Here is a 15,607-nt window from a genome sequence, read left to right on the forward strand (position 1 = left end):
ATTTGGCAAAAACTTATGGTAGTAATTCACCAATCCGAGGAATGACCTCAGTTGCGACACATTTTCAGGCGCTGGAGCCTTAACTACCGCTTCAATTTTGTCAGGGGACTTATGTAACCCCTCTTCATCAATCACGTGGCCACAATACGATATCTGTTTCTTAAAAAACTTGCACTTGGGGCGATTGGCTCGTAGCCCATGTTCTCTTAGTCTAGTGAGCACCTGCTCTAGGTTGGCAAGGTGTTCACTGTCATTTTCACCTGTCACTAGGATGTCGTCTAAGTAACTGAGTCCCCGGAATCCCTTGCAGGACTTGTTCCATCGCTCTTTGCCATATCGCCAGAGCTGATGCTACTCCGAATACCAGTCAATTATACTGGTAAAGACCTTTTGTGAGTGTTTATCGTGAGATATTTCCTAGAGGATTCTTTAACCTCCATCTGCAAATATGCTTGTGCTAGGTCAATTTTTGTAAAACGCTTCCCTCCAGATAGTGAGGCGAAAATATCTTCTATCCTCGGGAGAGGATACTGTACTGTGTGAAGGACTGGGTTCACCGTCACCTTGAAGTCCCCACAGATGCGAACCTTCCTTGGCTCCTCAGACTTATTGTTTAACGTTTTCTTCATGATAGGAACGATGGGTGTCGCCCACTCGCTCCAGTCTACCTTAGATAACACACCTGCATTCTCTAGATTCTCCAGCTCTGCCTCGACGGCTGGGTGAATTGCATACGGTACCGGTCTTGCTTTGAAAAACTTGGGAATTGCATTCTCTTCTATTTTTATCGAGGCGGTTACGCCTTTAAGAGTTCCCAGTTCTTGTTGAAATACCTCTTTAGCGTTTGCTAAAATTTTTGACAATTGTCCAGGTGTGACGTCATCATCTTTTTTACCAGCCACAGTCAGTGCCTGAATGGAGTGCCAGTCTAAACTTTCTGATCCATTCACGTCCCAATAACGGTGGTCCACCATCTTGCAGTATGTACAGATACAATTTCTGTATTTCCTTGCCATTGTATTCGACAGGCACCCTTATTTTCCCTCTGGGGTATACTTTCTGCCCCGTATACGTCTTCAAGACAATGGATGTGTCTTTCAAGGGTATGTGTGAGAATAGCCGCTCGTAGTCTCGTCGATTCATGACGGTCAGGGCTGATCCTGTATCCAATTCCATTTTGACTTGGGACCCTGCTATCGTGAGGGTGACCCAAATGGTTCGGTGATCCTCTTTTGCGATTACGTTGTGTAGTTTGAGACAGCTTAGTCTCTTGTTCCCGGATTCACTATCGCTCTTCTGGTCTTCGGAACTACTGTCCGTCATCTTTTGTACTTTCCTGTACTGTTCCTTAGTAGCCTTTTTGTTGTCGTTCGTCTTCTTCCCGGACCTGCAAACTCGTGCAATGTGTCCCATCTTTCCGCATTGCCTGCATATTTTGTCCTTAGACCAGCAGTCCTTCTGGTCATGGGTTGTTCTGCCGCAGCGATAACATTTTTCAAATCCCCGTGTCATTTCATGGGTGCCGTATTCCTGTGGTTTTTGCTGTATTTCCGCAGCTCCCCTTGCTGCTGCTTCGTACGATACTGCCACGCTGAAAGCCTTATCTAGCGTCAGCTCTTTCTCAGAGTAACTTCTTCTGTGTTCCTTCACTCAGGAGTCCACAGACAAATTTGTCCCGTAGGGTATCTGCCAGTCCTGCTCCGAACTGGCAGTGCTTTGATAGCTTGCGTAGTTCTGTAAGGTAATCAGCATTGCTCTCTTTATGCTGATTTCTCTTGTGGAATTTAAATCTTTCTGCTATCAGCAGCGGTGTAGGATTTAGGTGTTCCTGTAGGATATCAACAATTTCGTTAAAACTCTTCGCCATCGGTTTGACTGGAGTGATCAGGTTCCGCAATAGGCCGTACGTTCTTGTGCCCATTAAGTTTAGTAGTACCGATGCCTTTTTCTCATCGGCTACTTCATTTGCCTTGCAATATACTTCGACTCTTTCCACATACGTGGTCCAGTCTTCTATTGCATTATCGAAGGCAGTGATATTGCCAGTCTTCGGCATCTTGGAGATCTAAGATGGCGCCTCCTGCACTTTGCCTTCTTCCCCGATTGAACAAAATGGCGCCTCCCGCGCTTTGCCGCCTTCCCCGCTGGATTAAGATGGCGCCTCCCGCGCTTTCTGTCTTTACCGCTGTTGCTGGCGTTTTTATGCCTTGATGGCGACGCCCTATGGTCTTCGCGAACTTCCCCCTCCGCGCTGCTGCTAACGCCGCTCTCAGCGGTCCCCGTGGTAAACTGCAGCTCCTCGCGGCTTTCTGCGCTTCTAATTTCTTTAATTACTGTTCCCGTCGTCAGAGCAGACCCTATGGGACACTTTCCTCCCTTTTCTCGGGTCTGTACGCTGCCCGACTTCGTAGCACCGGCCGCGCCCTGTGTGCTCCACCCTCTCTCTCTCTCTCTCTCTCTCTCTCTCTCTCCTCTTCCCGACAACGCTGCTCGGCCCCATTGAAAAGCCACCCGATCGAGCTCTAGCCCGCCGCAGCCCAGGAAGGATCAGTGTACTACCTGCCACCAGCCCGATTAGCTGGAACACTATAGACTGGATAACCAAGCCCAGCTCTCGACAGTCTCTCCTGCAAATCTTCGAATTCGATGAATCAGAGGGCAGTTGCCCATGGTCGACGCCCGTTTCTTCTGTTTTTTTTCTTTTGGATTTCTTCCTTCTGGCCTCGACCTCTAACAACTTCGCTTCAGGGATGGATCCCCGTGAGGTGGTGCAGAACTGTAGGTAAGTTCGGATCTGTTCGTCGCCAGTGTAACGTCCGTGTGTAATTGAGACATGGACTGCAGGAGTTGGTTATAACAGGTGTTTACTGAATGGAGACAAAACTGGAACTACTATACAAAGTTACTACACAGGCTTATATACAGGGGTGGTCACTACTGGTATTGCAGTATACAGGGGCTGCAGAATATAGTTCCTTCTTCAAAGTGCATACACTACACCGTCCAGGACAAAGCAGCCCGCTTGATTGGCACCTCATCCACCACCTTAAACATTCACTCCCTCCACCACCGGCGTACTGTGGCTGCAGCGTGTACCATCTACAAGATGCACTGCAGCAACTCGCCAAGGCTTCTTCGGCAGCACCTCCCAAACCCGCGACCTCTACCACCTAGAAGGACAAGGGCAGCAGGCGCATGGGAACACCACCACCTCCAAGTCGCGCACCATCCTGACTTAGAAGTATATCGCCAATCCTTCATCGTCGCTGGGTCAAAATCCTGGAACTCCCTACCTAACAGCACTGTGGGAGTATCTTCACCACACGGACAGCAGCGGTTCAAGAAGGCGGCTCACCACCACCTTCTCGAGGACAGCTAGGGATGGGCAATAAATGTTGGCCTTGCCAGCGATGCCCACATCCCTAAGGCGAATTTAAAAAAATATATAGATAAACAGAGCATGATGGATGAGAAAGTAAATTTAAAGAAAGTAAAAACTAAGTATCATTCAATGTCCAGAGTTGAATGGTAGAAGTATTTGAAATCAAATCTTGAGTTAAGGCAAAAGTAGTAGTCGGCAATTTGGATCATTGAAATGTGCTTCACCCGAGAAGGGCATCTACATTTGGTTTAAATTCACTCTCTGTAGGGACGTTTGACAAAGATTTCCACTCCTGATTTGCTGTTCATTGTGTCCCATGCTGGAAGATACAAGTGTGGTCAGGGTTGAGCTTGGCTATGATACTAGCACAGTCAAACAGCTTGAAAATACATCCTGTTGAGGCATGAAGAATAATCTCACCGAGTGAGATTCTGGAGGGTGACCGTGAACCCAGACCTCAGCAGAAGGTAGCTGTTGGAAGGAAGGGGATGGAGCCAACAAGCTGGTGATAGTACAAGGTCTTGGTTATGAGTTTAGAAACTTGAAAGAATTGGCAGTAATTAGGCTGGTGGTAATTTCTATGCAAAATGTTCACTAAAACCTTTTTTCTGATCAGAAGCAAGTCACCCTGACTCATGCAATCTTTGTTTCCAGGTTTGCTTCGGCAGATGGTTGATTGAAGGTAATCCGTATGTGCTGCTATTTGATATTAGTTCAGCAGCCTGGAATCTGGACAGGTGGAAAGGAGAATTCTGGGATGCCTGCCACATTGGCGTCCCCCATCACGACAGCGAATCGAATGATGCTATAATTTTTGGGTCCTTGACTGCCTTGTTTTTGAAAGAGGTATATTGACTTTAATACTGCATTAGCAACTCTGTTCAGTACTTCAGCTATTGCTGTGAACTAATGTAGAACGCACCGATATCTTTGACTTCAGAACATCTTCAAATATGTCTTTTCCTCCTCCTCCTCACTCTTTTCCCCCCCCCCCCCCCCCCCCCCCCGGCCCCACAGGACATTAGTTTAGAGCCTTTCCTGACAAATATGTGTCCACGACACACACTATCCATGATTGAAGGCTAATTTGACCATCTATTTACAGGGAAGCTAAAAGGATGGCTAGTTTGTGAAATGAAAGAAAACTTACACTGGTGTAATAAAGGTGCTTTTGTTGAGGTTGGGATAAGGCACATTTTTGGAGAACAGTGGAGGGAGTTCTACTCTTCCCCAACTTGTTCCTGACTGCCAAAAGTCGCAAAAGGCTGCTGGGAAATGGAGCAAATATGCCTCGTTCTGATGAGGTCAGAATCCAAGAGGTCAAAGTGTGAACCACTAGAAATAACATTTTACTGGCATGGAACAAAGGCGGGCAAGTGCTGTTGAGGTATAGATCAGCCAAGATCTAATTAAATGGTGGAAAAGAATCGAGGGCTGAATGGCCTACTCCTGTTCCTCTGCGCAAGGACCAGCTCAAACTCCAACGCAGCTCATTCGGGTCAGACCTTGGGAAATGGAGCTCTGGCACTTTTTAACTCGAGCGATGCAGTTAATGTTATAGCCTCTCGTTTCCACTCTTCTTGTCATTGTTGGCTGTTATTCAGGTCTGCCACACCTGGAACGAGTACATGGTAGAGGGGAGCGGAGAATTCAGGAACCATGAGTAAACTGGAGTAGCACCAGACTATAGGCTTAATATATATATTTTTAAATGGAACTCTTTGTTAGCTTAGTTATTATATAAGATTCCTCTTTTTTTGTATTTTGGTTGTTACTTTAAATGTGTGATGAACCTTAGTACCAACATGATTAATGGGTCACTTTCTTTAGACACTGAATCTCGCTCAATATACAGTTGTAACTGTCTGATGCCTACTTTCCATCCATTCATAGCTTGTAACGTGCATCTTTAAGATGTTTCCATTGTTTTGTTTTTCCAGCTTTCTGATCAGTTCCACGACAAGCCAAATCTCATTGTCCAGTTTCATGAATGGCAGGTAGGAGTGGGACTGATACTAAGCAGAGTCCGAAACCTCCCCATCGCAACAATCTTCACCACCCACGCCACATTGCTGGGCAGGTACTTGTGTGCTGGCAATGCTGACTTTTACAACCTACTCGATAAGGTAAGCTTGTTTAACCGTCTGATCCTGTGATAATTATTCCACCAGATAAATTCGGAAATGAAAGATAAAACTGTTCAACGGGGTTTAATAGTTTTACTCAGCTGAAGCGATTTTTGCATCTTTTCTTGGCATAACCCATGGTTACTGACATTTGAAAAATTGTATTTTGTAAATTTGAGCATCAGCTTCAGTTCTCCGAACTTCTGCTGCGACCAAGATGGCGATATTTTGACAGCACCTCAGATGGTGCTAGAAGTGCCGTGTGTGTGTGTGTGTGGGTTGTGTGTGTGGGTTGTGTGTGTGGGTTGTGTGTGTGGGTTGTGTGTGTGGGTTGTGTGTGTGGGTTGTGTGTGTGGGTTGTGTGTGTGGGTTGTGTGTGTGGGTTGTGTGTGTGGGTTGTGTGTGTGGGTTGTGTGTGTGGGTTGTGTGTGTGGGTTGTGTGTGTGGGTTGTGTGTGTGGGTTGTGTGTGTGGGTTGTGTGTGTGGGTTGTGTGTGTGTGGGTTGTGTGTGTGTGGGTTGTGTGGGTTGTGTGTGTGGGGGTTGTGTGTGTGGGGGTTGTGTGTGTGGGGGTTGTGTGTGTGGGGGTTGTGTGTGTGGGGGTTGTGTGTGTGGGGGTTGTGTGTGTGTGGGGGTTGTGTGTGTGTGGGGGTTGTGTGTGTGTGGGGGTTGTGTGTGTGTGTGGGGGTTGTGTGTGTGTGTGGGGGTTGTGTGTGTGTGTGGGGGTTGTGTGTGTGTGGGGGTTGTGTGTGTGTGGGGGTTGTGTGTGTGTGGGGGTTGTGTGTGTGTGGGGGTTGTGTGTGTGTGGGGGTTGTGTGTGTGTGGGGGTTGTGTGTGTGTGGGGGTTGTGTGTGTGTGGGGGTTGTGTGTGTGTGGGGGTTGTGTGTGTGTGGGGGTTGTGTGTGTGTGGGGGTTGTGTGTGTGTGGGGGTTGTGTGTGTGTGGGGGTTGTGTGTGTGTGGGGGTTGTGTGTGTGTGGGGGTTGTGTGTGTGTGGGGGTTGTGTGTGTGTGGGGGTTGTGTGTGTGTGGGGGTTGTGTGTGTGTGGGGGTTGTGTGTGTGTGGGGGTTGTGTGTGTGTGGGGGTTGTGTGTGTGTGGGGGTTGTGTGTGTGTGGGGGTTGTGTGTGTGTGGGGGTTGTGTGTGTGTGGGGGTTGTGTGTGTGTGGGGGTTGTGTGTGGGTGTGTGGGTGGTGTGTGTGTGGGGGTTGTGTGTGTGTGGGGGTTGTGTGTGTGTGTGTGGGGGTTGTGTGTGTGTGGGGGTTGTGTGTGTGTGGGGGTTGTGTGTGGGTGTGTGGGTGGTGTGTGTGGTGTGTGTGTGGGTTGTGTGTGTGTGTGGGTTGTGTGTGTGTGTGGGTGGTGTGTGTGGTGTGTGTGTGGGTGGTGTGTGTGTGTGTGGGTGGTGTGTGTGTGTGTGGGTGGTGTGTGTGTGTGGGTGGTGTGTGTGTGTGGGTGGTGTGTGTGGTGTGTGTGTGGGTGGTGTGTGTGTGTGTGGGTGGTGTGTGTGTGTGGGTGGTGTGTGTGTGTGGGTGGTGTGTGTGTGTGGGTGGTGTGTGTGTGTGTGTGTGTGTGTGTGTGTGGGTGGTGTGTGTGGTGTGTGTGTGGGTGGTGTGTGTGTGTGTGGGTGGTGTGTGTGTGTGGGTGGTGTGTGTGTGTGTGGGTGGTGTGTGTGTGTGTGGGTGGTGTGTGTGGGTGGTGTGTGGGTGGTGTGTGTGTGGGTGGTGTGTGTGTGGGTGGTGTGTGTGTGGGTGGTGTGTGTGTGGGTGGTGTGTGTGTGGGTGGTGTGTGTGTGGGTGGTGTGTGTGTGGGTGGTGTGTGTGTGGGTGGTGTGTGTGTGTGTGTGTGTGGTGTGTGTGTGGGTGGTGTGTGTGTGTGTGGGTGGTGTGTGTGTGTGTGGGTGGTGTGTGTGTGTGGGTGGTGTGTGTGTGTGGGTGGTGTGTGTGGTGTGTGTGTGGGTGGTGTGTGTGTGTGTGGGTGGTGTGTGTGTGTGGGTGGTGTGTGTGTGTGGGTGGTGTGTGTGTGTGGGTGGTGTGTGTGTGTGTGTGTGTGTGTGTGTGTGTGTGGTGGTGTGTGTGGTGTGTGTGTGGGTGGTGTGTGTGTGTGTGGGTGGTGTGTGTGTGTGGGTGGTGTGTGTGTGTGTGGGTGGTGTGTGTGTGTGTGGGTGGTGTGTGTGGGTGGTGTGTGGGTGGTGTGTGTGTGGGTGGTGTGTGTGTGGGTGGTGTGTGTGTGGGTGGTGTGTGTGTGGGTGGTGTGTGTGTGGGTGGTGTGTGTGTGGGTGGTGTGTGTGTGGGTGGTGTGTGTGTGGGTGGTGTGTGTGTGGGTGGTGTGTGTGTGTGTGTGGGTGGTTGTGTGTGTGGGTGGTGTGTGTGTGTGTGGGTGGTGTGTGTGTGTGGGTGGTGTGTGTGTGGGTGGTGTGTGTGTGTGTGTGTGGGTGGTGTGTGTGTGTGTGGGTGGTGTGTGTGTGTGTGGGTGGTGTGTGTGTGTGTGGGTGGTGTGTGTGTGTGTGGGTGGTGTGTGTGTGTGGGTGGTGTGTGTGTGGGTGGTGTGTGTGTGTTCTTGGAGAACCAAGAAAAAAGCTGTGAAACTTGGGGGAGAATAAATTTCTCTTTCCGGAATTTCCCACCGGACCACTTCTTAAAGGCACGAGCCCCACCCCAGTAACCTACCCTTCACTCTAAGGATTCTGGGCACAGGAAGTGTTACTGTTGCTGTGAGGAGTGTGCAGCCATTGTAAAGCAAAGACCTTTCATTGGTCTTGTGGTGTGTTGGCAGATTAGTTGGGCCCAGCAGGTTAGCTCTGTTGTCCACTTGCTGACTGTGCTTGTTCGTACTAGCCACTGGCTTCTGTGCAACTTTAAAAAAAAAAAAAAAAAAAATGTTGCCAGTCAGCACTCAATCAAGCCTAAGCTCACTTAACCTGCAGACTACAGTTGTTCTCGAGTTTCCATCTGCAATATCACGGGAGATTGACTAATTGTTTTAAACAGTACTGACGTCGTTTCGGAGTAGGTGATAAAATGCATGCAATCGGTTTTAAGTATAGATGTGTCTCATGCAAAGCATAACACAGCCAACAATGAGAGAGCATGCGTAATGTGAGTTGCTTATTTGTAGAATGTGCAACGCATAGTTAAATGTTTTCCAACCATGGATTGAACTGTTTCCACGCCACGTATCTGATCAGCATCTTGAGTATAGATGATTGAGGCGTGATCTAATTAAGGTGTTTAAAATGTTAAAAGGATTTGATAGGTTAGATGCGGAGAAATGAATTTCCTCTGGTGGGTGAATCAAGGTCAAGGGGACATAATCCTGCATGGTCATTCGGCAGCAAAATCAGGAAGCACTTTTTTACGCAAAGGATAGTAGAAATATGGAACTTTTTTTCCTCTTTCCACCCCTACTACCCCCCATAGATGCTGGGAGTCAATTGAAATTTTCAAGACTGCAATCAATAGATTTTTGTTGGGTAAGGGTATCGAGGGTTATGGAGCAAAGGTGGGCAAATGAAGTTGAGGTGCAGATCAGCTGTGATCTCATTGAATGGCGGAGCAGGCTCAAGGGGCTGAATGGCCTCGTTCTGTTCCTATGCACATTACCTAGAAAGTTAAGGCTGTCTACACAAAGAGTCATACAATATTCTTTTTTTTCTCCCCCACCCATAATTCCTCTTTCTTAGTCTTTGCAGTACACTCGTTCTGTGGCTGAGAAGACTTGCTGGAAATCTTGTCGGCTAACTTTGGACTGGTGTGACTGGCCCTCCGAGTTCTTTTCTTCCTCCTGTGTGTGGGAAAAGTATTCTGTCTCTGCTTGAGCCTTCCCCTGTGGACCAGTAACATTACAACATGCAGGATAATCTGGACTCCATTAGAACAGGATACATTTCCTCAATGTTTGGGGAAGGTGTGGGAACACATGCAGAACCACATTTGAATCTTTTGAAGGCCAGTTTTCTTGGAGCAAAGGGACAGTTTTGCTGCTGCTATAGAAGATGTGCCACTAAGAGATATACTAATAAGAACAGGAGTAGGCCATTCGGCCCCTCGAGCCTGTTCTGCCATTTAATGAGATCATGGCTGATCATCCAAATTCAGTACCCTGTCCCTGCTTTCTCCCCATATCCCTTGATCCCTTTAGCCTTAAGAAATATATCTAACTCCTTCTTGAATATATTTAATGAATTGGCCTCTGGTAGAGAATTCCACAGGTTCACCACTCTCTGGGTGAAGAAATTCCTCCTCATCTCAGTCCTAAATGGCTTACCCCTTATCCTTAGACTGTGACCCCTGCTTCTGGACTCCCCCCGCCATTGGTAACATCTTTCTTGCATCTAGTCTGTCTACTCCTGTTAGAATTTTATAAGTTTCAATGAGATCCCCTCTCATTCTTCTAAACTCTAGCGAATATAAGCCTAATCGACTCAATCTCTCTTCATACGTCATTCCTGCCATCCCAGGTATTGGCCTGGTGAATCTTTGCTGCACTCCCTCCATGGCAAGAACATCCTTCTTCAGATAAGGCGACCAAAACTGCACACAATACTCAAGGTGTGGTCTCACCAAGGCCCTGTACAACTGCAGTAAGACATCCTTGCTCCTGTACTTGAATCCTCTCGCTATGAAGGCCAACATACCATTTGCCGCCTTAACCGCCTGCTGCACCTGCATGCTTACCTTCAGCAACTGGTGCACAAGGACACTCGGGTCTCGTTGCACTTTCCCTTTTCCCAATCTATTGCCGTTCAGATAATAATCTGTCTTCCTGTTTTTACCACCAAAGTGGATAACCTCGCATTTTTCCACATTATACTGCATCTGCCAAGCATCTGCCCAATCGCCCAACCTGTCCAAATCATACTGGAGTTTCTCTGCATCCTCCTCACAGCACACACGCCCACCCAGCTTTGTGTCGTCTGCAAACTTGGAGATATTACACCTAGCTCCCTCATCTAGATCATTAATATATATTGTGAATAGTTGGGGTCCTAGCACCGATCCCTGTGGCACCCCACTAGTCACTGCCTGCCACTCGAAAAAAGACCCGTTTATTCCAACTCTTTGCTTCCTGTCTGCCAACCAGTTCTCTATCCAAGTCAGTACCTTATCCCCAATCCCATGTGCTTTAACTTTGCACACCAATCTCTTATGCGGGACCTTATCGAAAGCCATCTGAAAGCCCAAATACACCACATCCACTGGTTCTCCCTTATCCTACCAGTTACATCCTCAAAAAATTCCAGTAGCTTAGTCAAGCATGATTTACCTTTTGTAAATCCGTGTTGACTTTGTCCGATCCTGTCACTGTTTTCCAAGTGCCCTGCTATTACATCTTTTATAATGGACTCTAGCATTTTCCCCACTACTGATGTCAGGCTTACCGGTCTGTATTTCCCCGTTTTCTCTCTACCACCTTTTTTGAATAGTGGGGTAACATTAGCTACCCTCCAATCCATGGGTACTGTTCCAGATTCCATCGAATGTTTGAAGATGATCAGCAATGCATCTACTATTTCTAGGGCCACTTCCTTAAGTACCCTAGGATGTAGATTATCAGGCCCTGGGGATTTATCGGCCTTCAATCCCATCAATTTCCCTAACACCATTTCCTTACAAATACTGATTTCTTTCAGTTCCTCCCTTTCATCAGACCCTATGTTCCCCGACATCTCTGGGAGGTTATTTGTGTCTTCCTTTGCGAAGACAGAACCAAAATATATATTTAGTTGGTCAACCATTTCTTTGTTCCCCATTATAAATTCCCCTGATTCTGACTGCAAGGGACCTACGCTTGACTTCACCAATCTTTTTCTCTTCACATATCTATAAAAGCTTTTACAGTCAGCTTTTATGTTCCCTGAAAGCTTACTCTCATACTCTATTTTCCCCCTCTTAATTAATCCCTTTGTCCTCCTTTGCTGAATCCTAAACTGCTCCCAATCCTCAGGTTTGCTGCTTTTTCTGACCAATTTATATGTCCTCTCCTTGGATCTTATGCTATCCCTAATTTTCCTTGTTAGCCACGGTTGAGTCACCTTTTTTGTTTTATTTTTATGCCAAACAGGGATGAACAAATTCTGTAGTTCATTCATGCGATCTTTAAATGTTTGCCATTGCCTATCCACCGTCAACCCTTTAAGTAACGTTGCCCAATCCATCCTAGCCTACTCGTGCCTTATACCATCGTAGTTTCCTTTTATTTAAATTCAGGACCCTAGTCTCTGAGTCAACTACTTTATTCTCCATCTTAATGAAGAATTCAATCATCTTATGATCACTCCTCCCTAAGGGGCCTCGCACAACAAGATTGCTAATTAATCCTTTTTCATTACATAATACCCAGTCTAAGATGGCCTGATCTCTAGTTGGTTCCTCGACATACTGGTCCAGGAAACCATCCCGTGTATATACTCTAGGAATTCCTCCTCCATAGTATTGTTACTAATTTGGTTAGCCCAATCTATATGTAGATTAAAGTCACCCATGATGACTGCTGTGCCCTTATTGCACGCGTCTCTAATTTCCCATTTAATGCCATCCCCAACCTCGGCATTACTGTTTAGGGGTCTGTATACAACTCCCACTAATGTTTTCTGCCCCATGGTATTTCTCTGCTCTACCCATACAGATTCCACATCAGCAGAGCTAATATCCTTCCTTACTATTGTGTTAATCTCCTGTTTAACCAGCAATGCTACCCCACCTCCCTTTTCCTTTTTGCCTGTCCTTCCTGAATATTGAATACCCCTGGATGATGAGTTCCCAGCCTTGGTCACCCTGGAGCCATGTCTCCGTAATTCCAATTACATCATATCCATTTACATCTATTTGCGCAGCTAATTCATTCACCTTATTACGAATGCTCCTCGCATTAAGACACAAAGCCTTCAGGCTTGTTTTTTTTAACACGCTTAGTCCTTTTAGAATTGTTATTTACTGTGGCCCTGTTTGATTTACACCCTTGGTTTCTCTGCCTTCAACTTTTGCTTTTCTCTTAACTGTCTTTTCTTTCTATCCTTGCTTCCCTTTCCTCTGTCTCCCTGCACAGGTTCCCAACCCCCTGCCATTTTAGTTTAAACCCTCTCCAACAGCACTAGCAAACACACCCCCTAGGACATCGGTCCCAGTCCCGCCCAGGTGCAAACCGTCCAGTTTGTACTAGTCCCACCTCCCCCAGAATCGGTTCCAATGTCCCAGGAATTTTAATTCCTCCCCTTTGCACCATTCCTCTAGCCACGTAGTCATCTGAAATATCCTTCTATTTCTACTCTGACTAGCATGTGGCATTGGTAGCAATCCTGAGATTACTACCTTTTTGATGTCCTATTTTTTAATTTACCTCCTAACTCCCTATCTTCAGCTTTTAGGACCTCATCCCGCTTTTGACCTCTATCATTGGTACCTATATACACCACGACAACTGGCTGTTCACCCTCCCCCTCCAGAATGTCCTGCAGCCTCTCCGAGAGAACCTTGACCCTTGCACCAGGGAGGCAACATACCATCCTGGAGTCTCGTTTGCGGCCGCAGAAACACCTATCTATTCCCCTTGCAATAGAATCCCCTATCACGATAGCTCTCCTGCTCTTTTTCCTCCCGCCCTATGCAGCAGGACCACCCATGGTGCCGGGAAGTTGGCTGCTGCTGCCTTCCCCCAATAAGCCATCTTCCCCCAACAATATCCAAAGTGGTATATCCGTTTGAGAGGGGGATGGCCACAGGGGAACCCTGCACTACTTGCCTGTGCCTACTACCCTGCCTGGCGGTCACCCATTCCCTTCCTGCCTGTGCAGCCTTTACCTGCGGTGTGACCAGCTCATTAAACGTGCTATCCACGACGTCCTCAACATCGCGAATGCTCCAGTATGTATCCATTCGCAGCTCCAGAGCCGCAATGCGGTCTGCCAGTAGCTGCAGCTGGATACACTTCCCGCACACATGGTCGTCAGGGACACAGGAAGTGTCCCTGATTTCCCACATTGTGCAGGAGGAGCATGCCACGGGGCTGAGCTGTGCTGTCATGACTTACCCTTTAATTAATTCAAATTAAATCAAATCAATGCTACCAATTACACTACAATTAAATGATATACTCAAGGGCCCTTGTTTACTAGCACTCCCCGCTACACAACAGAGATCTTAGAAACTATAACCACAAAAATTAAGACCTTCTAAACTTTATAAACTATTATACTCATAGACTCAGTATCCACAGCCCCCTGGGGTAGAGAATTCCAAAGATTCACCATCCTCAGTGAAGAAATTTCTCCTCCTCTCAGCGAACCCTTATTCTGAGACTTTGACATAAGAACATAAGAAATAGGAGCAGGAGTAGGCCAATTGGCCCCTCGAGCCTGCTCCGCCATTCAATAAGATCATGGCTGATCTGATCCTAACCGCCAATCCACTATGACCGGACTATCTCCTGAATCTAACAGAATTAGACACACGAAACAGGAGCAGGATCAGGCTACACGACCCCTGGGCCCGCTCCGCTACCCACAGGGCCATGACCGATCCAAACCTAGACTCGTCCAAATTCCTGCCCGCTCCCCGTAACCCTCAATTCCCTTTTCTTCTAGGAAACTGTCAATTTCTGTTTTAAATTTATGTAATGATGTAGCTTCGACAGCTTTTTGGGGCAGCATATTCCATGGACTTACCACCCTCTGAGTGAAGTAGTTCCTCCTCATCTCAGTTTTGAAAGAGCAGCCCCTTATTCTAAGACTATGCCCCCTAGTTCTAGTTTCACCCATCAGCTGGAACATCCTCCCCGCATCCACCCGATCCAACCCCTTCACAATCTTATATGTCTCAATAAGATTGCCTCTCATTCTTCTGAACTCCAATGAGTAGAGTCCCAATCTACTCAACCTCTCCTCATATGTCCATCCCCTCATCCCCGGGATTAACCGAGTAAACCTTCTTTGTACTGACTCGAGAGCAAGTATGTCTTTTCTTAAGTATGGACCCCAAAACTCTATGCAGTATTCCAGGTGCGGTCTCACCAATACCTTGTACAACTGAAGCAATACCTCCCTATTTTTATATTCTATCCCCCTAGCAATGAAAGCCAACATTCCATTGGCCTTCTTAATCACTTGCTGCACCTGCATACTAACCTTTTGAGTTTCGTGCACCAGGACCCCCAGATCCCTTTGTACTTCAGTACTTTCCAGTTTCTTGCCATTAAGATAATAACTTGCTCTACGATTTTTCCTGCCAAAGTGCATAACCTCACACTTTCCAGTATTGTATTCCATCTGCCAAATCTCTGCCCACTTAGCCTGTCTATGTCCCCTTGCAGGTTTTTTATGTCCTCCTCACTCACTACTTTCCCTCCCATCTTAGTATCATCTGCAAACTTTGATATGTTACACTCGGTCCCCTCCTCCAAATCGTTAATATAGATTGTAAAGAGTTGGGGACCCAGCACTGACCCCTGCGGAACACCACTGGTTACTGATTGCCAGTCTGAGAATGAACCATTTATCCCAACTCTCTGCCTTCTGTTAGATAGCCAATCCTCTATCCATGCCAGAATATTACCCCCAATTCCGTGATTTTTTTATCTTAAGCAATAATCTTTTGTGTGGCACCTTGTCAAATGCCTTTTGGAAGTCTAAATACACTACGTCCACTGGTTCACCTTTATCCACCCTATATGTTACTTCCTCAAAGAACTCCAGCAAATTTGTGAAACATGACTTCCCCTTCATAAAACCATGCTGACTTTGTCTTATTAAATTATGATTATCCAAATGTCCTGTTACTGTCTCCTTAATAATGGACTCCAAAATTTTACCTACCACAGATGTTAGGCTAACTGGTCTATAGTTTCCAGCCTTCTGTCTACTGCCCTTTTTAAATAAGGGTGTTACATTAGCAGTTTTCCAGTCTGCCGGGACCTTTGAGTCCAGGGAGTTTTGGAAGATTATTACCAATGCATCCACAATCCCTACCGCCACTTCCCTCAAGACCCTAGGATGTAAGCCATCAGGTCCAGGTGATTTATCCGCCTTGAGTCCCATTATTTTACTGAGCACCACTTCCTTAGTGATTTTGATCGTGTTTATCTTCTTTTCCCCCCCCCCCATAGCCCCCTGCTT

The 15,607-nt window shown here is 47.1% G+C and overlaps 1 protein-coding gene across 1 annotated transcript in view; it reads left to right on the top strand.

Annotated features, from left to right (window-relative positions):
* The window catches only part of gys2 (glycogen synthase 2), a 61,972-nt gene that overhangs the window by 11,599 nt on the left and 34,766 nt on the right, over nt 1-15,607 (top strand). Inside the window, exons 3-4 of the mRNA XM_086010019.1 lie at nt 4,037-4,228; nt 5,323-5,508. Coding sequence (XP_085866145.1) covers nt 4,037-4,228; nt 5,323-5,508 — 378 coding nt within the window. The remainder of the gene's footprint in view (nt 1-4,036; nt 4,229-5,322; nt 5,509-15,607) is intronic.

The sequence above is a fragment of the Somniosus microcephalus genome, chromosome 17 (genome assembly GCF_052327205.1).
Source record: "Somniosus microcephalus isolate GS21.2 chromosome 17, FLI_Smic_1.0, whole genome shotgun sequence".
Taxonomy (NCBI): domain Eukaryota; kingdom Metazoa; phylum Chordata; class Chondrichthyes; order Squaliformes; family Somniosidae; genus Somniosus; species Somniosus microcephalus.